This window comes from Chionomys nivalis, chromosome 22 (assembly GCF_950005125.1).
Source record: "Chionomys nivalis chromosome 22, mChiNiv1.1, whole genome shotgun sequence".
Taxonomy (NCBI): Eukaryota; Metazoa; Chordata; class Mammalia; order Rodentia; family Cricetidae; genus Chionomys; species Chionomys nivalis.
The window spans coordinates 18,613,505-18,636,839 of NC_080107.1; the positions used below are offsets into that span (position 1 = coordinate 18,613,505).

Sequence of the window (23,335 nt, forward strand, 5' to 3'; positions counted from 1 at the left end):
CAAGGTTAGTCATGCAGAATACCCCTAATAGGGATTTCACCACAATTCTCTCACATGTGTTTATCCCCTTGCTGGGGACTCTCAGCTGAGGCCAGAGGTTTTCCGTGATATGTTTGCTATTTTTCAATATACCCCTTTGCAGTAAGGGATAAAGAAGAGAATCCCAAGGCTGTGTGCTAGAACAGAGCTGCAGGGAAATATGGAGCCCTGTGAGAATTAGGCCACACACAGCACCCATGAGGAGGTGGGAAGGAGCCTCTTTGTGCTGTGAAATACCTCAGCTTGAGTCAAGCCTTGCTCATAAAATCTGGACTCACCCACAGAACTATGTGCTTCAGGGGAGTTCCTTATTCTTCTCATGCCTGAAGTTTCTTGAAGCTATGGGATTTGTTTCACAGAATTGGTGAATATTCTTATGAGGATTCCATGTGCCATGTTAAAATAAATAAATAAATAAATAAATAAATAAATAAATAAATAGTTGGAAGCAAATACTTGACAAAAGCAGCCATGATCAAACGGAGAAATACCTGTCATGGGTCAATTCAATTAGCTGTCTGGAATCATTGCCTCTCTAGAACCAAATGGATAAAATTAAAATGGGATACTCTCCAGTTAGAAAGTGCCTTTTTACTCCCAGGAAGCAGGAGAAAGGAATTCTGCCTATGCTGAGCCACTACAGATGAGAGATGTGTGAAAGATAAAGGAGAGGAATTAGGACTTGGAAATCTCTACCTTCATTAACTCAAACCTTGCACTTTGTCCTGGGTCACCATAATTTTTCACTGCTTATGCTTTTCCTCGGCCAGAAACACCTCCCCTCCAATTTCTCCCTGTGGTCATAATTGAGGATGCAGTCTGAATGATGTTTTCTGTGTGAGCTTCCCTTATCTCTAAGAGGAATTACATGCCTGTCTCAGATACTTACTTCTGAGAAGTGAGGCTTTAAAAAAAAAGCAACCCCTGTTTTTAGGCAAATGCATTATTTCTAACCATATCCTCAGTCCTAAACCCATGTTTTTGATCATGTTTGTAGCTCTTCCAATTTGTAAAGCAGTAGCTAATAAACTGTAGGCAACTAATGCGTAGGTACTTGCTAAATTTGGCAACATTAACTGCATATTTATATACTCTAAGAGATGCTAGCATTATTTTGTTATTTTGGTCTCTGCTCTAATGTTGCAAGCACAAGAGAACAAAACACAAACGCAAAGCAGAATAGTCTTTCAATAATCACAAAAACTCAATGGACAGAGCTCACCACATAAGATCAGTTGGCAATCACATATGTAGAGTGGCTTCATGGTCCCTGGATCTTCCTTATATTCTGGCCATGATAACCTGTGCACATTAATGTGATGTGTACCTTTGCTTATATTCTTAGTCAGTTCAGATTTAAAGCAACCTGTCTTAACAAATGACAGTTTGGTGGGATGGCCAGAGGAATGTTCTTTGTCTAAAGTAGTTTTAATTAAATAAATATTTATTTAAGTAGAAAAATAGAAGCACATAACATTTAAGAAGTCATCACAAACATGCCCTAAATTGTCTCGTCATAAATATAGGCTTGGCTTCACAGAAGAATGAAAATAGCATTGAGCATCAGACCCAGCTTGTTCCCACACTTGTATTATATACTCTACCGTCAATGTATAAAATGTCCAGATGAAATGGAGACAAAGTAAGTGGTAATAAGAATAGTTCATCTTAAAAGATAATCTTAACTGTGTCGATGGTAGAAAATAAGATGTTTTCTTTCTATTTCAACCATCAAATCATTTATCATTGACTGATCGCTAATGATATAAATTGAGATTTTTCAATAACCAGATTTGCAAGTTGATTATTAAAGAGGGCCTATCACCTGAACTTAAATCTTGGTATAAAATGTATCAGCGTCTAGGAGTGATTCAATAAACAATTATAAATTCCCATATACTCAGCCCTGAAAAACAGGAGCAAATGAAAAACATTTCTTTACATAGCTTATGGCTAGTTCATGCAATTTCTAATGGATTCTTGAATTAACGCTTTCATAGGATAAAACTTGATCCCTGTGATGAGATATAAATTGGGCGAAGGACTCAAAAAGACTATACTATAAACTTAAAACAAGCTAATGAGAAATTCTCTGGTGCTATATACATCTAATATGGTGTAATCTAATGTGACAATATGATTTAAGCGGATTTTTGAGAGCTTGGACAAGAATCATTACCAAGCAAAATATATCAAACAGGTGCAGAGCATTTGGCATCATCCGTCCTCTCCTGACCCAGTATTTTTCTCTCAATAGCTTGGTCTCTTCCAAGAGCACCTTATTGATCTGTGATATTTACTTGCCTCCCTGTCAAAGGCTGTATGTGAGAAAGAGGGCATTAGACAATTTAATGTTTTCCAATGACATTGAGGAAAGCTAGACTTTAACCACAAATTTATCAAGAATAGTATTTGAGGGCTAAGGATGTAGTTCAAGCATAGAGCCCTGGCCCAGTATTTGTGAGACACAGAAATAGAGCCACAACAACATTTCATAAAAGGAGAGAGAGAGGGAGAGAGAGAGAGAGAGAGAGAGAGAGAGAGAGAGGGAGAGGGAGAGGGAGAGGGAGAGGGAGAGGGAGAGGGAGAGGGAGAGGGAGAGGGAGAGGGAGAGGGAGAGGGAGAGGGAGAGGAGAGGAGAGGAGAGGAGGAAAGGAAGATTTCCTCGTTTAGAATGTATCTAAACCTGTAAACTTCTAAATCTCTAATATAAATAATGGATTTCAAGCATCTACTATAGAAGGATGTTTGCTATACACCGGTTACAGAAATCTCTTCCTAGAATCATCTCCACATCTTTGGAAGACACAAATGAAGGAGAGAGAGTGAACCAGGTAGAGTTTGGCTCTTCCTGAAGAAAGGTGAACAAACATCTATTCGCCTCAGATAGGATACCAATGTCAGACCAGAGAAAAGATTCCACCTGAGTCTAGCTTAATGAGCCAGTGAGTTTCCTGTAGTTCCATCAAAGCATAGAAGTGAGGAAGACTCAAGGACTGCACATCATTGAAAAAGGCCTCCTCAGCATGAGCGAAAACTCATGAATGCTGCCTCTCTGAAGCTCCCCACAGGAGCTTACAGGCAGCCACTCTCCCAGTACTTACTACTAGAATATCCTTGGGGAAGAATCTTATGAATCTTGTAATTTTTAGGAACTTCCTTAACCTCTGGGTTTTATTTCCTGTGGTTTACAAGCCTTCCTTTTCCTTCCAGGTTTCATAAATTCTATTCCAAAACAGAAAGTTTCAATTATACAGATATCACTACCCAATTCCCAGTCATGTCAGAATTCAAACCTATGATTTGATTCTACTGCTTACTTGAAAGACTTCTCTGTGGTGGTAGCAAATGGAAAACTAAGTCATCAGACAAGAACATGCTTATTTCTAAAAGGCCCCAAAGCAGAACCATTTGTCTTCCAAGAAAAAAAGGCTTGGAACCTAATCTATCTAAGCCAAGGACATTGTAGAAACATGAAAGCCTGAGAAAAGAAGTGAGAGGGTTTAATTTTCAGCAAAGTGCTACAAAAGATAAGAATCTTTTTTTTTTTTTGTACACCTGATTTGAAAATCCTGAAATTCAGAGTCTTACCATAACAAAGAACTCAGGAGAACAGCATTTTGCCCAAGTTGTCATAAGGGACAAAGTGTCCCAACATCGCAAGAGAAGAAAATGATATTCATGATATTTATAGCTGCCTTCATATTTTGGATGATGGCAAATGACATCTGTTATCATGTTGTCTGTTATCATGTTTTCCTGAGGCTGTAATGATATGAATGCTTTCAAATCCATCAGTACAGTGTCTGGAACACAATAAATACTAGAGGTTAACATGAGCATCCTACCTAAAATGTGCTTTCAAGTGTTAACCAAAGTGTTTCTAAAAATTCAAAATAATTCACACGTTGCTATTGCATATCAAAATGTTAAAAGTATGTTCTTGTAGTGACCTAATATATTGTGTGCATTTGGGGACAATTTACAAAGACAGAAAGAATCTAAGAACTAAGGCAGGCTCTCATCACTACAAAGTGAAAGGGTCCTGCCTTGGACATTAGCTGATGGAAGGTCCATCTTCTGACTTCTGGGAAGTTGGCACCTCATCTAATAGCTCTCTAATGCACCTGCTCAGCAAAGCTAGGGGATTGAGTTGATGAGTTCATATCTGAAATCCCATAGGAAATAAATGTCTCCAATGCACCAGTGAACCTTTGGAAGATGCTTCTTTACTGTTTTCAACTGAGAAAATTACTTCTCCATGTCAGTTAATAGCAAAAGCATTCCTTTACATTTCGCTTCTTATATGCCAACCCCTTGCTGAGTGCTTTGAATGTGTGATCTCATTTTGTCTTACCAATAACATTGTGCATATTCCACTGTCTCTTTCATTGCCCTCTTTACAGATGGGCAGTGCAATTCTTGGAGGCATTTATTAATAGACCTGTGTAAGGTCCTTTTGTCAAATGACAATAGTGAGATAAGTGATAGGTCTACATGTAAGCAGAGCTACAATGTCAAAAACCAGACAACCTTGTCATTTTGAGTATTTAAAATTACTTAAAGAAGACATAATTAAACACAAATTATTTTTCTGATATATGAAACACATCACATAGCAGAACATGAATGTTATATAAGCAACAATATAAGCTTATATATAAGCAAGCTTATATAACATAGACAAATTTTCCATAATTTTTTAAAGCTGGCAGGCAATGAATAGGTAATATTTATCTAGAAAGGTCTGAAAAGACAATTGTAGTTCCTTGTTACTCCAGTAAGGACAGAGACCATCTATATTTGCTCATGATTGCATCCATTTAATTATGTTGGGGAACGAATATATTTATTATGTCAAAGAGTTTTTCTTAAAGCAAAGGTATCACTAGACACACTGACTTCTTGGGTGCAATTTTATTTAAAATGCACGTACAAAAGGCATATTTTTATTAACTCATGTGAGTCCCTCCTGTTTGTTTTCAGCATGCTCTTTTAGAGTTAGCAAGGTGATTGGGAAAATAAGAAAAATGACCACCGGTCTACTGATAGCTCCATACCTCCCACAGCAGTCAAGTCAGACTCAATCCATCAGGGCAAACATACTGTATGTGCTCACTTGAACTGACTGCTTCATTTATTTTTGTTGCTGTGATGTTGGGTAAGAGTTATTTAATGGCCTTTCTAAATGTACCTCTGTCTCTTTAATCAAATATATAGCTCCTACATCTTTGAACTTATGTTTTCTCTGTGGCCTCACTAATAGCTACAGCAGCCCATGTTGAAGTTCTCTGTACAGTGAAGAATTTCTTCATGAGATGCTCCCCTCCTCAGAACAACTTGTCACTTCCTTAACACCAACAGACTAAATTTCTAAAACACCAAGACAGGATTTCCTTCATCTTTTCCAGGTAATAACATTATTCTAGCGTTTGTCAGTGTAGACTTAATAAGCACAGTAACCCTTTACTCCTTTCTGATTCTATAAGCATTCTTAATTAAAAGTACAGGGTCCCCAAAAGAAAAATAGAAAGAAGATATAAAAATAGAAAGAGGAGGTGACTGTGATTAAAATACGCTATGCACTTGTAGTAAAATGTCAAAAACTTCTCACGGCCATGCCTTTATTGCACTAATATTCCAGAGTCATCATTTTCCCTCTCAATTCGCACAGTGGGTTCACACTGTCAGCCCAAGTCATTACAATGTACCCCATCTTCATCTGTTTCAGCCACACTGTCATCTCCCTGCCTTCCCCAGGTTGAGGTTATTCTATACATGCTGCTAAAACAAAATAGCACAGATCTGTACTTACATAATAGAATCTTCCTCCTTACTGTTCACAAAGCTGGCAGGTTTTTAGGGTTGCAAATGGTTACCCTTTATTATGTACTTAAATATTCTTCTATGCCAGGGGCACCCTTGACTCTCTCTGCATTTATTAGGAAGTTCACTGAACTAGAATTCCACTTATAACCGTATTTTACTCCTTGAAAGAACTAGCTCCAAATAGTTACACCATGGCCTCGGTACAGCACATAGATTCTGAAGGACACAGTTCTGTCTACAGTGGGGCCTCTATATGTGTTGTTGACCTTTCCCTGACCTTTCTCCTTAATGGTCACTTATTTCCTTGCTCCTTTACTAAAATGTGCTTTCTTCAGCTAGGTCTTTCCCACTGAGTAAAAAGCTTTAACTTTCTCCTACCCATGGTCCTCACTGGCCATTTTCTTTGCGCTGATACGGCATGCTTCTCACCCCACAGAGAAAGAAGGCAGAAGAAAAGCTCAGTAATATAGCAGGTTCAGAAGCAGTTATGTCTGTTGACTCCAGATCCTGTCTTAAAGCTACAGGTTACTGCTCACTTGGGCACAAATGCTCCACTGTCCCACTCATGAGTCCCCTTCTGTGGACAACTTTGTGTGGACTATCTCACCATCAGGAAGAAGGAGGAGGAGCAACTATCAACTCAACAAATATTTATGGCACTCCCATGGTGTGCTGAGGTGTTTCGGGAGCGGGACACTGCATTGCTCTTTTCTTCTTCAGATGTTGTGTTGAATTCTGAAATGGACCATAAATAGGGATGAACAAAATATTGATATATGGAAGGCCAAATGACATCACATAAACTCTCCAATTATTAATTTTGTCTAGTTCTGTTCCAGTACTTCAACACATGACCCTTTCCTTTGGGTCACAACTTGTACAGTGGGGACATTGATATTTGGAGAGAGTTCAAAATGGATTTGGGGGTGTCTGAAATGTCCTGACGACAAAACCAAACTTTTCTTCTCATGGAGACTACATGAGAGCTGTCGATGAGATTGTTTTAACTTTCAAGAGTTTTAAAAATTCCCCCGATGGCGGTAATCAATTAAGTCATTCTCAGTTCAATAAGAAATTAGTGATTTTCACAAGTCTCCTTTTTGAAATGTAAACGCTTGTACTCTTTCACCTTTGAGTGGACATACCAAGAGAGAGCAGTGAAACACTCTCAGTGAAAGAAGGAAAATGAGTGTTTCATACAGAAAGTCAAGCACCAATTCCATTTGTTTTCACGTTTTTCTACTTAATTCTACCATCAGTCATTAGTGACCAGATACTTTCTTCCCCTGTGGGAAGAGCATTCCCCTTTGATTTTCTAACATGTCTTTTTATTCAAAATTAACAGCCCTGCCTTTTAGATGAGGCCTTTTCCTTCCCTAGAGATTGCTGTGTTTTATTTTTATTCTAGAGCCAGCCTTTAATGACATTTTTTAATCTTCAAAGGCCTTCAAGTCTACTAGAGAGAAAGGAATAAGAGATCCCAAGTATTTGCTAAATTGATTAGTTCAGAAAAGAATATTCTCTATTTCGTGTCCCAAAGATCAACATTGTGATTCCACCTCTAAGAATGGTAGAAGGTTAGAGAAAAATGCATACAGAGTCTGAGCAGTTACCTTGAGGTAATAGTCAGGGTTCTCAAGAGGAGCAAAACTATGTATCTCTAGCAATACCTATATGTATTATTAGATTTTTTTAGAGTGATTATATGTGGTGCAGATAGTCTAGCAATGACTGTCTACTAGTGAGAAGTCCAAGAATTCAGTAATCCAGTAGTTGTTCAGTCCACGAAGCTGGTTGTCTCAGCTAGTCTTCAGTATATGCTGGAATCCCAAAGAAAAAGGCTAGTGAAGGAATGGACTTGCTAAGGCAAGCCAGCAAAGAACAAGAGCTTCCCACTTTGATGCCCATTAGATAGGTTGACATGAGAAGGGGTGGCCTAGATTAAAGGTGAATCTTTCCGCTTCAAATCACTTAATAAAATTCTCTCACAATTGGACCCAAACACTTGGGTTTCAGTTAATTCCAGAAGCAGTCAAGTTGACAGCTAAGAATAGCTATCACATTTGCCCTCTGAAGATCTGGCAACAATAGGCAAAGATAATAGCTCACATTATTGAATTTTGCTTCTAAGTGTTCTCTGGGTGCCCAGAAACAGTTGTATACTGTGGAGTTTGCAATGTGATGAAAATGTTGTTTATTTTGTCTGTCATCATCCCATGAACTTTACTCTCAGGGGATAATCAAGTGCTATTTGGGTGGGGGTTTGACAGACATGTTTTATGAATCACTTTCGGCCGTTGGACTTCTGTTGACTTTTTATTGTACAAACAGATCTAAAGTTCCAATGTCTGACCTGCATTAAACAGTCAGCAGTGTGCCTTGAGTAGCTCCCAGTAAGCTGGTTTCTATTTGCTCCCCTTGGAGTATAAAGTGAGGGGGAGGAAAGGTTGAATAGGACAGCAGTTGTCACTTGGCTGGCTTGTTGGCCTTCTGTGGGATTAGCAGATGTTCAGAGTTGACATGGCCTTTCCCAGACAGAAGGATGTGCTGTTCAGAGGCTATGTTGACCTTAACTACATTTAGCTGCCTTTTCCTGCATGTTTTTCTCCCAATTCAGATGGTCCTTATTGTCAAAGGACTTGCCTCCTACCTCTTCCTCTGGAGTCCACTCAGCCCTAGCTCCATGAAGTTCTTAGTCCAATGCATAGGTTCAGGTGAGTGGACATCACCCACACCACTGTCCTGTCCGTTACTCGGCCATGGCTTGACTGGCTCTGTGGAAGAAGAGACGTTGTAAATTCTTTGCCCTCTATCACTGCAGAATTGGGGCCCCATGCCCACAACCTGGCTACTGTGCATTTCGTTATCTTTCAAACACTGGCCTCTGTTTCAATTTAAGAATTGCCTTTCATTAAGGAGTACATTTCAAGGGTCCTCAACCCACAATTTATATTTTATAGAGGACCTAGATGTAAAGTTCCTGAGATGGGATACTCACTGTCAGCTTTCCCAATTAAACCTCTTCCTGAGTCCTTTCTGTCATTCTCTTCCCCATCTCCAGGTGCTTTATGTCCTTGGAATAACAGTTGGATGGCTTTGTAAATTGGTAAAGAATTGGAGCTTAGTCTCATCATGGTTCTTGATGTACTGACTAGGTTTTTCCAACTAGCTACAAACTGAGAACCCTGGGAAGAAAAAACTCAGTTTAAAAACTTTGCCCTTTCCATTATGCCTATAGGTATGACTGCAAGATGTTATCTTTGTTGCTAATTAAGAGAGAAGGGCCCAGTCCTCTCTAGGCAGGGTGTGATCACTAAACAGCATGTGCTGTGTGGTGTAAGGAGGTAGCTGAAAATGAGATTGGAAGCAAGCCAGTAAAGAGCATTCTGCTAGGGACTCCTTTTTATTCAGTCCCTGCCTCATGTTCCAGCTTGAATTATTCCGTGGCTCCCCTCTGTGATGGACTGTGACATACAAGTGTGAGCTAAACTAAAATCTCTTCTTCCTCTTCCCAAGTTGTTTTTGGTCATGCTGTTTATCACAGCAATAGAATTCAAATGAGAATAGATTTGACCTATTAGAACATCATGTTAGCATGGTATAAGGATTCTATCCTAATCCCTTGCTGCACAGGTATTCATTCATTTTATTTCAAGAACAAGGATAGACAAAAAATAATTATTTACAGGATACAGATAAGTAAAGTATGAACTGAGCTGAGCCATTTAGTAGAGCTGGCAGGTTGCTCAGAAAATAAAAGCGTGGAACTGAGTCTCAGAGACACACATTCCAGCTGCAAAACTAGCACTCTTCAACAATGTATAGGTACCATGTGCAAGGAAATCAGTAAACACTGAACAAAGCAAAAATAAGAAAAATGTCTCAAAATAGAATTAGACCTTTCTTGAGTTTAAGTAATTAAATAGCCTAATGTGAACAAATTTAGACAGAATTATTTTAAAACAGTTCAATGTAATTTGTAGAAGTGTAGAAATATACAAGCATTTTTCTAGCAAGAAAATATAGCTTTAATGTCTTTTCTAGCTAGAACTATGTGGAGTTCATCTATTAGTAGAACAGTTCGAAAGAATCTTCTGTTGTCAGATGTAATTCATGTAGTTTATTCATTCTTAAATGCATCCAAACAGCTTCATGGCCACGGTTCTATGAAATATTTCTTAAAGAATTGCATGTTCGCTAATGTCTCATGATGCCTATTAGCAAGAGGGAATAATTTTGGCTCTGAAGCCCTGATGTCCCACAGTCTTGATTCCACTCCCACTTCACTGTGTGTTCCTTCATGATCATTATGGGGTCTTGGTCATCTATCCTCTGACTCTGAAGTGCCTCTGGAATAAGGCTACAAACTTTCTCTACACCTATCTACCCCAATGACTTCCAAATTCATAACTCTGGCTTAGACTAATACCTAAACTCAACTTTACTGCTGTGCCTTGTGTTTATCTTCTCCACTTAGATATCCAAGCAATTTCAGAGGTACCATAATCAAACACCTATCTTCAAGACCACTTCTTGCCTTACTCTGTTTCAGTTTAAGAAATAGTAAGTCATTCCTCTAGCTCAACACATGTTGAAGTCCACCTAAGCACTTTCACCCACACGACCCTGGTATAAACTATTATTATACTCACGCCAGTTTTCTGACAGTGTTTTCCATGGTGCTTTCTTTGCTCCCATCCTAGCCTTCTCAGCAAGCTATTGCTTGCATGCACATGAGAATGATAGTTTTAAATCAAATGAAGCAACCTGTGCATGAAATGTCCCAGCACTTTTCCAACAGAGAGACGTTCTCGGTTGGTGTGCCGTTTTGTATCTCCCTTGACCTACCCTCCACACCCCAGACTTTGTAGTCACCAGGTTGGTATAGTTACTCGGGCTTCCCTGATGTTCGTTGTATGCACAAGATGCCCTGTGAGTACACATTACAGACAAAAAAAAATGCTTTCAAAGAAGTTTGTGCAGAAAAATCATGGCCTTTCATTGTATTTCATAATACAGCTGAGTATAAGCCACTGGTTTATGAATAAAGAGGTAATTGTATTATTCAAAGGACCGTGCTTTTCTTGACTAATAGCAAGAGTTTAAAAGTTTTAAATTCTGAAAAAATTTATTAAAATAATCACGGTTTCTGACAAATAGCCTTTTCCACTTTGGAAAGGTTTTCACTCAGGACACAAAAATATGGAAATGAACCCAAGTCTAACCAGTAATAGTTCAGCATAATTGCATAACTGTATAAATAATGGATAATGTTATTGTAAATAGTCTGCTTCTTAACAAACACTATTAATTTCATTTGAATACACGATGCACTTTAACAAGGTTTAAGTTCTTTCTTGATTTAATGCTATTTAAATATCATTGAATAAGTCTTTTCTTCTTTGTTAAAGTAGTGCTTCACAGATTATATTTCTGTTCCTTTTGCTTCTACCACTTCATTTGGGGGAAAAATATTAACAATCACAGAATGATGACTCTGACAGGTATGTTGCTTTACAGAAGCAGTAACTCAACAGTGCTTGCAGAATTATGCAAGCTAAAATACATTCCATATATGCTCCTCCTCGGTATTCTGTGTCTCCCCTTTCACTGTGTGCCTTCCAGAGGCTACACAAGATTGATGGATATGTCAACTACCCAAACTAAAACTGGAAAGCATGTAAGTGTGAGTCTTCAGTTGACTGTAGAAAGGATATATTATTTAATGGAAGCATGTAGGAAGCAATAGTGGTAAGCAATAAATCTCATATTAATTATACATATGCAATGAGATGTGGAGCTGATATACATGCATAGAACTGTTTTCCTGGAACACAATGATTATGTGCTTTTCAGTACTCAACGGTAAATTTCAAGCATTTGTATGGAAGGGCATGGTTTTCCTTTTATTAGTCAATACAAAACAGCTCTGTTCTATTACAAGCCTATTAGATCTTCATCCTTGCGTCTTTTATTTATTGATTTCTCAAAGATCTAGTTTATGTTTCTGCTTCGCAATCAGCAGTATATCTCAAATGTTGAAAGATTTCAAACTGCTGAATAACAAATCTGTGAATTCACAATTATATTCTAAATGGTGTAGGAAATGTCATTTTAAGTGGTAAAATCAATATGTATTTTGACTCATTAGGAAAGAGCATGATGGCTATTTCTCATGTCTCTTCAGATTCTGTTTAACCAGTTTGCATTGTGATGCCTGGCCCATGGCACGTCTATATTTAGTTCTAATGGAGCACTCTTAAATTGCTTATTTTGTGTTTACTAAAGTTGGCCTGTTTGTTACCATGGAAACTTGACAAGAGCTCTAGCTAACTATCTTATTAGATGAATTGAAGATACAGCTGAAGACTGAATATGCAGCAAATCATTCTTAAAGCATGTTTTTTAGCATCTGTGCAGTGTGGGCTACTGATATATATTTGATATTTTATTAGAGTCTCTTCCGTTTGATATTTTATTAAGGTCTATTCCATTTCAAATATGGAAGGATATCAGTATTTATAAATCTAAATTGTAACTAAGACTTTGGTATCTCTAAGATACAAAGAGTAAGTGCTCTAAATGGGTATTTGTAACTCTGTTCTGTAGAAATTAGAGACCATTGGAACAATTTACCACATGGCAAATAGCTGTCCGGCAGCGCTCCTCAAAGCTCTGCATCCTACACCTACAGCGGTATCAGAAGCAGCTTCTGTTCTCAACTCTGATAGTATGAGCCATGATACGGGACTCTTTAGGAAGGAAAAGGCTTTATTCACTCTTGGTTTTGCTTGCAACAGAATTTGCAACGCTTCTTCAGAATGTCAACAATCTGTGGTTCTTGAAGATGTTGGGGTTCTTGGTTCAAACCTTCTGCTATCTGCCTGCACCTTTGTCCCTTCTTTCCAGATGGCCATCCTTTTCTCACAATTCATCAAAATCTCTTATCAACCTTGCCTTCATACACCCCTCTCTATTTTATCACTGAAACATAATTCTTGGGCTAATATAAAAAAAGCAAGACTAATCATAATACACACACATTACTATCTGAGAGATCAAGATTGCTTTCTGAAGTTTTTTGCATTTACATTTGGCTGAAACAAATGCATAGTTCTAAAGTTTAATCTCACTTTTACTGAATAGAGCAAATACTCAGAAGAAAGGGATTGAAGGGTATAGCAAGAAGGCTGCTTGTTGGTTCCTGGCTGCTCAACCCCAAAATAATCACACAGAAATTGTATTAATTAAATCACTGCTTGACCCATTAGCTCTAGCTTCTTATTGGCTAACTCTTACATATTAATTTAACCCATTTCTATTAATCTGTATATCACCACGTGGCAGTGACTTACAGGCAAAGTTTTAGCATGTCTGTATCTGGCGGTGGTCCCATGGCTTTTCTCTGACTCTGCCCTTCTTTTTCCAAGCATACAGCCTAGTTCAGTTCTTCCCTGCCATAGGCTCAAAGCAGTTCTTTATTCATTAACCAATAAAAACAACACATAGACAGAAAGACTTCCCACACCAGAAAGAAACTGTTTGAGGATTACTAGTTGTCAGCACCAAGGAATCAGACAGAAGGCAAGTAGTTTAAAGAAACTCAGCTTCTCAACTGTATATCATAGATCATGAATGGCAAAGATTGTGTTGGTGGATTCACAGAGGTAACTAATGGCAATACAGAAAACAATAATACAATAATATAGATATTTTCCTATGTTCTAAACAATTAAAACCAAATAAAATATTGTCATTTGGATGCTTGCATTTTTCTCACTTATTACAGCACATCTAAGATATACAGTAATTTATTGGGTCTAGGAAACTAAGAAAAAAGATATAATTTTTAATTTCAACATCATGGTGATATAAAATGAATATCTCTTCACTCTTGATGCAAGTATATTTCTCATAGACATAGACTTAATACAAATATGTAGGGCGTAGATGAATGTGTTTTCTAGAATCTTAAAACTACTTTTCTATACTAGTTGTTAAAGTTATTGGTAAGAGCTGATAGGATTTGATATTGTGTTTTTCCACAATATAGTAACTGAATTGCACTCTAAACTTTTTATGTGTATCTATAAAGTAAATACATATGCAATAAATTATGGGGAAATTAAATTATTTTATTGATTGTCAGTGATCATTTAAGACAAGTTTTTATAGGAATGCATTTCAATTGTGTCATTACTGATAATTCACAGAGAAGGTATATATTTGATCTAACACTCATTTTTTTTTCCTCCCCTTAGGCTCCACTTTCATTTGTAACACTCACATAATCCCAGTGAAGAACCAAGAGGGTGTGGCTATGATGTTCATCATTAATTTTGAGTATGTGACAGATGAAGACAGTGCTGCCTCCCCAGAGAGGGTAAACCCAATCTTACCAGTCAAATCTGTAAACCGTAAGTACAAGGCCACATGTCCATAAAGTCCGAATACTCTGCTGCTGCTGTAGGCATTTGCATGAGTCAGTTCCCACATAGAAAATATTACTACTTTATTTCAGATAGCCATAGCCGATGCTACTCTACAGAATTTATCATCTACTTTGACAGTCATGTATCTCAGGTATTCCATGATGCTAATGCCTTTGTTTTTTTTCTTCTGGACAGGGTCATACTATGTATTTTTGAATGGCCTCTGAACTTAGTATGTAGTCTAGGTTGACCCCAAACTGACTGCATCTGCTTCCACAATACTGAGATTCAAGGTGTACTCCACCATGCTAGTCACTTTACCAATACTTTACTGAACAATGAAAAACACTTAGGCTGTTTTCAAATATTAGGTATTAGAAATAATACTTCACATTAGGTAAACAAAAATTGTAATGCTTGACAAGATATTAGCTTATAAAATAAAAAAAATAGTTTTATTTCAGTTAACTTAAAATAATGGGCCAATAAACTCATAAAAGATGCTTTAAACAGAACTAATACTTCATATAAATAACTTTATATTGGTAAAATAAAGCAGTTCACACTGTTAGAAGATATTCGGTTCACTTCATTTACTGATTTTTTTTTCAACTCAGTCTCCTGTACCATAATCTATGACACATGAATCCTTTTCTCTTCTGTTGCTGCATTTTAAACTACATTTAAGATTTGTTTTAGTTGCATCATTCCATCCATTTGGTGTTTTTGATGCTCACTAAGAAGTTATACTTCCCTTTTATTTGATTACAGTTCCAGTGGGAATGCATGTTTATTGACAAAATTGATTGTTTTTTCACAATGATAGCATTCCGTGTTGATCTATTCCGTCTAATTGTGTTAGTGTTTGGTTATTTCAGTCTGCATAACTTTCTTCTTATATTTGGTAACATTTTTACTTTTCTAATAGTTGTCTAAATAGTTGTCTGATAGCTTACTGGATGTCATTGGTCTGCAATTATATAATTTGTTGACTTTATAGATAGGTCCTTCCTTAATCTTCATCTAACAGTGAATTTTGATTCCTTACTTTGGGGAAGAATAAAATTAGCTCAAAGTCTTTTTCTGCCCTTCCTACCATACAATTTCAGTCAATAATATATTTCTTTGAGCTTGTCATTGTGTTCTTCAATATCATTTAAGTCAAGTACTAAGCTACTTGACTTTTTAGTTTGGATTGTATCATTAGATTTCTATATCCTGACAACAAACTTAGTCTGTCTTATGTTTTCTCCCCAACCCTTGCCTCCTTTTTTATGTCATTGTCCAGTCTGTCAGTTTTGGAACATTTTTATATTTTTCACTTTTGTTTTAAATTTCTAATAAAACAGAATCATTATTCACACGATCTCCTCAGTTTCCCCAACATAACATACTAAATCAAACTTATTCTTGCAAAGTATTTTAGAACACTTTCTTATTCAACAGGATAGTGATTTGAATGATAACTGTCCACTCTAGTCTCAGGCATATGAATACTTAGTCCCAAGTTGGTAATAGTATTTGGGTAAATTTAGGGATATGGATACGCTGAATTAAGTATGTCATGGAGGGTAAGCTTTAGAGTTTAAAATCTCAGTTCATTTCTAAGTTAATGTCTCTGCTTTGTACCTGTGATTTAAGATTTAAGCTCGCTACTCCAGCTGCCATGTCTGTTTCTTCTCCACCATGGCAAACTCTTATCCCTTGAGAACCATGAGCCTGAATGAATTTTTCCTTCTATAAGTTGTCTTGGTCATGGTTTTTTGTCATAGCAGTAGAGAAGTGACAAATAAAAACACTGTTCTTCTATAGCCTCAATGCTTGAACAACAGCATTGGTAGACAATAATAATTTGGATATTATTTTGCATTTTCATTGGCCTGTGACTCCAACAGACTCTCCATTCTTTTCTTCCATTAAGTGTTGCTGACAAGGAATCTGATGCTAGTCTCCTTGACCATACTAGTGGTTTGGGATCTGGGGTCTTGCATAACTAGTCATTGGGCCATTTTCATCTCACACTTCCTATTTCTTCTCCAATGTGCACACTCCTCTGCAAGGGTGCTCTTCAGAGTACAGTTCATAATTCCAAGATTAGTGCCTCCTCTTTCCTTACACACCTTTTGTGGCTCTGTTCTCCGATCTGTCCTGTGCTCTCCTCAACAAATTCTGCTGTTCTAGTTCTAGATGAACATTTCTAGGTGTAGATGAAATAGAAGCCTGAAGATATTCTTGTAACAATGCTGTATGCCCAGATTATGGGTGCTTTGATTTGACATCTTCCTATTGATTTATTTGTTTGAGAGAAGATTCATATGAAAACTGGTCTTTATATATCTGGTATTTCTAATGGATGTTGGAAAACATCACAAAAATGTTAATAACAGAAATTTAAAACTCCTATACTTTATGTACATCAAATAACAACATATATGAAATAAAAATTATGCTCCCAAAGCATATGCTGCCTAACATGTCCAAATCTTGAAGTGGTATATACTTATAAATAGAGGCCAGAGACTGACTTGGATAATGTTTTCTGTGTCCCTCTACCCTATTTTAAGATCAGGTCTCCCTCTCAACCTGGATATTATTGATTCAAATAGATTGGAGAGTCTCCTGTCTGCCTCCCTGGTGCTGAGATTCTAGGCATGCACTACTGCAGCCAGTTTTGTGTTTATTGAAGCTTTATCATTGTGTGTGTGTGTGTGTGTGTGTGTGTGTGTGTGTGTGTTTATGTGTATTGGTGGATGTGTGTGGGTCTACATCCAGATCCAGATGTATATGTACGTGTGAGACCCTGAAGTTGTTATCACATGTCTTCCCCAATCACTTTCCTCTTCATATTTTTTAACTCAGCAAACTTGGAGTTCATCAGTTCTGGCTATACTATCTAGCCAGTATACCTTACAGATCTTTTGTCTCTGTCTTTTGAGTGTTAAGACTACTGTGACCACCACGCCCACATGTTTCTCATATGGGTTCTGGGATCAGGAGTACACAGCGAACCCTTTATTCCCAAAGCCATTTCCCGAGCTCTCTTATCCAGCTTTTTCACATGGGTTTTTGGGGGTGAAACTCAAGTCAATGTTCACATGTGTGCAGTTTTCTAGATAAGCCTTCATCACATGTGCAACCTTTTGACATTGAAACACAGAACTGTTATCTACAAAGTTCAAGCTTTAACAACCATATAATGGATTTCTTTTTTTTAGATTTCACACACACAAAACACAAAAACAGGCCAGACGGTGGTGGTGCACACCTTTAATCCCAGCACTCGGGACGCAGAGGCAGGCTGATCTCTGTGGGTTCGAGGCCAGCCTGGTCTAGAAGAGCTAGTTTCAAGACAGGAACTAAAAAGCTATGGAGAAACCCTGTCTTGAAAAGCAAAAAAAAAAAAAAAAAAAAAAAAAACCCACAAAAACAACTAGTAATGCTTTATGGTAGGTTGTGTTTTTGTATGGGTGTTTTTCTCATTACCCTTGACTATATGACGTTTACCGTCCATGAGTTGCATGTTCCTCCCTGTAAGCATACATCTAAGTTTAATACTAAATCAAACAATTAAACATTTTTATAGTCTCAGTTACTTCATGTGCCAAGCCTAAATAGCAGTAGAAATTAAATTTGTCCTAAAGCAAATATATTAATGTAATATAATGACAACATCCTGAATTTTCCCTCAGAAAAATACATTTGAGAAAATTTCTTGAGAAATCTGTAATTTATAAATCTTACAAAATATGAAACATAATTTTGTTATGAAACAAAATAAATTACTGTAAAAAATTCTGGTCACAAACAGTGACACCCACTTCAATTTTGATATGTTCTCTTCTTGTCAAATTCAGTCACTACAGGATGGTCTATGAGAGTGAACCTCACAGTGGCATCTGCCTCTCTCTGCCTTGAACATCTGTGAATATTTATAAATATCTGTAAATATTTGTTTGTCCACAGAGGGAATGCCTAGTTTATTTTCTTAACCATCTTCTCAATTGCTTCCTTTTACCCATGTGATAGTGTCTGGTGTGGCCCTTCATCTTAATGAAAGAAAGAAATAAACAGTGTGTCCACACCATAGCAGAGGATGGAATTTAGAGGAAAAAAAAAAAGGATAATGCATTCATTTAAAACTGAAATACAAATGTTGAATTGATACCTTGGTTTCCTAAAGAGAAAGAAATTGACACACATGCTCCCAGAATATGAACACACTCTATGGCATTTGGAATTTAGTTAGGCTGGCATCTCATTGGAAAGTCCTGACAAGGCCAGTAGAGATTCCACTCCTTAATTTGTGAATATATGTGGCTCCCCTATGGTGTATCTGTCACTCACACAGGAAATCACTGGAGAGAGTAAACAATATGCAGATACAATTGTTTCCATGGCTTTTCAAAGTCTTATTATTTACAGCTAGTCTAGTGGCTTAGCTTTGTGTCAGAATTTGAAGAATTGATTGTTAAATCAAGCAGAAAAGTTTAAAAGACTCAAATTTTGCTTGATAACATTTCACATTATGTCTCATCTCTGACAAAATGTGCTGATTTATTTCTTTGAGAATAAAATTTTACTGTCAGTACAAAATAATGGCTTTGGCTCTTTCAAACATCTTTTGGTAGAGAACCAGAAAAAATACAAAAGAGGGGGGATAAACAAATAGGAAGAAGAGATGGAGGAAAAGAGTGAGGGATGGAGGGAGGGAGGAAAAGAAAGAAGAATGGAGGAAGTGAGGGAGGAAGAGGGAGAGAGAAGGTGAAATTTTAATACATTTCTTTGGAAAAACATATTGTTATGGAAAGTCAACCAGAGATGTCCACTGAAACACAGTTTATAGCCAATTGAAAGTCTTCATTCCAACCCGCTGGGAATATACACAGATATTCAGGACTTAAGCGTAGCACTGAGTATTTAGAGCAAGGAACTTTTAAAGGCAAACTCTATCAAGGTATCTTGCTCGGCAGCAGCAGCTGCAGGGAGAGGTTTTGCTTTAGCAAGCAGTTTAACAGAAGCTAAGATAAGCAGTTAGCTGGAGGTGGAGGTTTGCACAAGCAGGCAGTTTATCAGAAGCCAGGCAAGTTAGCTGGGGCATCTTTACCTCAGGTTCCTAGAATAGAGTTGAATAATTTCCCTTGGGATTCTCCATCAAGGAAATCAAATTCTAGTTAAGCCTAAAATGGCTGCAGCAAGAACACAAGAAGGTAGAACCTTTGCACTGTCTTGCCCTGTTACAATTCTAACCCTTAACAGACATATTGCTTTAAAGTCTACAATCCAGTTGAAAGCTTGTGGGTAAATTAAACTAGTCATAAATAAAGTTTGGTTACACTGATTAATGTGTGTGTATGTATGATAAATACTTTTAAACCTGATATTTTTCTCTAATCAATGCTTAATCTCTTATGAAAATATGGTATATATACCGCTGAAAGAATGAAAGAGAGGGACAAAAGGGGAAGATTGCCCATTTATTATTTATTAAAGATATATCTTTCTGTAAATTGTCTCCCAAAAATGTCACCAACCTGAGCAAAAAAAAAAAATGACACATGTGCTTATTTTTAACTATTAAATTAAGATGACTAAGGAAAAGAATATTAAATGAACTATAGAAAAGAGAAACTATAAAAGGGAAAACTTGCTGTATATTGAATGGAATAATAAATAATCTCAGTAAAAATATTAGCTTTAGAGCATGGAACCCAACACAAGAAAAGTAAGCATGTTTCAGAAAAAGTAATTTTTTCACAAAATCTGTGAGAGTTACAAGGCCAGATAAAAATAGATGACTTATGTCCCCCTAAATGGAACATGTTCATAAGGAAGTGTTATTATTAATGGGTACAACTATCAAATTAGTAAATACTATATAATGGATCCATTTAACTAATTAATGTAAATATTAATATAACACAAATTCAGTATTTTATTGCTACTTTATATAAAATATTCTTAAAAATGGAAATGATAGAGTTTGCTAAGACTTTCTTGAGGACAAATGGGGATACCTAAATTGAACAAAATTCTTGATTTTGATAGTTAATCTCAATTTTCAACTTGCTATGAATCAAAGTCCTCTAGGAAATAGGCCTTGGGCATGTCTGGGGCGTGCTGTCCCTCTATCATCTAGATTAGGTTCACTGAGGTGAGAGGACCTGACCACCGTGGGTGGCTCCATTCCCGGGAATGGGATCTGTACTACCTACAAGGAGAAAATAAGTAAGCACATGCACTCCGTACTGTCTGCTTTCTGACTATGGATCACTCATGTAAGACTGCACCCTTGAGCAGTGGGCCAGAATGAACCTTCTCATCCTCAACTCACTTTTCTCAGGGCCTTTTGTCATAGCAACATGAAAATAAACTAAGATAATATCCAAAGAGAAAATTAATGTATATATTTTTTATCTTGTTTGACCTACTATAAAAGTTTCTCTAACATTTCTCTCACCAAACAAATCTCATTAATAACTTTTTTACTCCTTAATCAATGTAAAATGCTTTGAGTCTCAATTAAACCTACATCACTTGCTCTCAAAAGTTCAGGATATATTGAGTTTACACTATAATTTAGGGATTTTCCAATAAACTACAAGTTCTAATTAGTTTTATTCAATTTTAGAAAAATTATTTCATCAAGCTATTGATTGACTGTATATAGTCAATAAATATATATTTGAGATACTCTTTCCTTTTCAGATTTTCTCCCATTTCCCCTAACTAGTACTTCCAACCTCCAACCTCTGGAAGAGTGGTTATGACTCTGGCCTCAAGTCCATTCCTGTGTTACACCGCAGAAACCTTTTCTTCCTGTGCCCACGGTAGGGGTGAAGGAGGGCATTGGGTGCAAATTCCTCAGTAATTACATGCCACCTTTGGCTGACAAATCCTAAGGGAGACATATGTCTCCCTTAAGGGTCTATACTCTCCTGTTCCTTCAAAACCCATCTTCCCCAGTGTCTCCCTCCCATGCCAATGTTTTCCTCTGGCTCCTTCCTCTGTTGCTCATACTCAAGCTGCTGAGAATAAATAGCCTGAATTTCAACAGACACATTTTGTTTATATCACATCATATTTTTTAAAAGTTTTAATTAGTGGAATTTGTTGCCAGCCTTTAAAATTTTGATATTGCACATTAAAATTAGGATATCTGGCGCTCTCGCTCTCTCTCTCTGTCTTGAGTATCTAGCTACACACCCCAAATGTTCATTCTAAGTCGTCACAGAATAATAGCGACCCCTTTTTGCCAAGGCTTGTGTTATTCCATTAACTGTGTTCAGCTCATGTTTCTGTAAGTTTTGTGTACACTTGAGTTTCTTGGTTCCTATTATTTGTCACTGTCTATAGATGTTTGAACCACACGTGTATCCCTACTTCCACTCTTTCCTTCATCCCACAGAGCGGCATAATTGAGCTCTCTCAATTCATTCTCTAGACTGTCCTGTACACAGATGAGCTAGCTCACTTCTTGCCTTTATTTATACTCTAGGCTACTACACTCACTGCGTCTTTAAAATGCACTGTTATTTCAGCAGCATTTGCTCTCTGCCTCCTCCTTCCCTTTCCTCCTCCCCCGTTCCTCACATTCCCACTCTCCCTCTCTCTGAGTCTCTTATCAGTGCTGCGTCCCACTCTGGTGCTAACACAAGCTAGACAAGTTCCTACTAAAGTCACACTCCAAAACTCCCTCTGATTCTACCCCTAAATACTCTTTATCTTCCAGGAGCTACTTTCAGCATTTCCCCTCCATAGATAGGAGTCATCATTGTTCATCCTGCTTGGACAGTTTCATCTGTTATGGCAGCTTCAGGTCTTTCCACAAATCCGTATTTCAGGTCACAGTTTCCCTAGTCCTTTCTCATCACTTAGAGCCTGATGTATTCAATGGCCCTCTGGATGAGCTCTTTGGAATATTTTAGTACTTCTGGAACATCCACCCTTTCAAGTTAGATGTGTCTTAAGCTCTCTAGCCCCTCTCACTTAGACTTCTTTGATTATCATGGTTCATTAACCAAGTCATCCAAGCCAAAATATAGCATCATGCTATGCTTCTCCTTCCATTGAATCCTCTCATGTCCCATCAAAAAGGTGGACTAAGTATATCCATCACATCATTCCATAGCTTCCTTATATTGCACTATAATTATCCTACTCAGAACTTCAACCTATCTTATTTGAGCTAATGTAATGGTCTCATAATTTCAATTCCCTCCTTCATCTTTTTTTCTCCAATATTACATAAAATACTGATCTGCCCAGATTACAGAAGTCCACTATTTCTATCCATTATGATACGCTTTTTTTGCCTAAAACATAAAATTCCAAATTACTGTGTATATGCAATATGAAGATCTAAGTCAGAGTAACTTCCATTATTTTGTTAGATTCATCTTCTATAGCTTCTAGTATTTAGTAGAGTTTCACTGAAAGAGTCCTTTGTTATGTATTGTCTAGCAGAATGGTGTCATTTTTTGTAGCATAATTATTTCAACACTGTTTTAACTGACATAGTTTCTGTGTGATTATTTGGGTCTGGGTTGCCAGGAAATGAAACAGTCTCCTTCTACAGGCAACAAGCTTGAAATTCAAGTTTTTCATCTGTATGTCAGAACTACTGACTCAGAAACACAGAAATTCAATACTCTGTTTATATTAAACTTTGTGTCATCCTGGTACTGTGGTCTAAGCTAAATTATATTCAAATAAAATGATTTTAAGTGAAATCAAATATAAGTCGTTTCATAAAATGATGTCAAATCTCTATAGAGGTTTATTCTGACAATAACTTTCAGAAAAGGGTTTCTTCATTTAATCTTGTTTAAAAGAGCCCATTGTCAGTGGGTCTGATCTATTGGGAGCTCACCAAGGCCAGCTGGACTGTGACTGAAAAAGCATGGGATAAAACCAGACTCTCTGAACATGGCGGACAATGAGAGCTGATGAGAGGCCAAGGACAATGGCACGGGGTGTTGATCCTACTTCATGTTCTGGCTTTGTGGGAGCCTAGACAGTTTGGATGTTCACCTTCC

General features: G+C 37.2%; 1 protein-coding gene across 3 annotated transcripts in view; it reads left to right on the plus strand.

Annotated features, from left to right (window-relative positions):
• Window positions 1–23,335, plus strand: part of Kcnh7 (potassium voltage-gated channel subfamily H member 7) — a 412,186-nt gene that overhangs the window by 257,453 nt on the left and 131,398 nt on the right. For all 3 annotated transcript variants that reach the window (XM_057754560.1, XM_057754562.1, XM_057754563.1), the window contains exon 3: window positions 14,130–14,285. In XM_057754560.1, coding sequence (XP_057610543.1) covers window positions 14,130–14,285 — 156 coding nt within the window. The remainder of the gene's footprint in view (window positions 1–14,129; window positions 14,286–23,335) is intronic.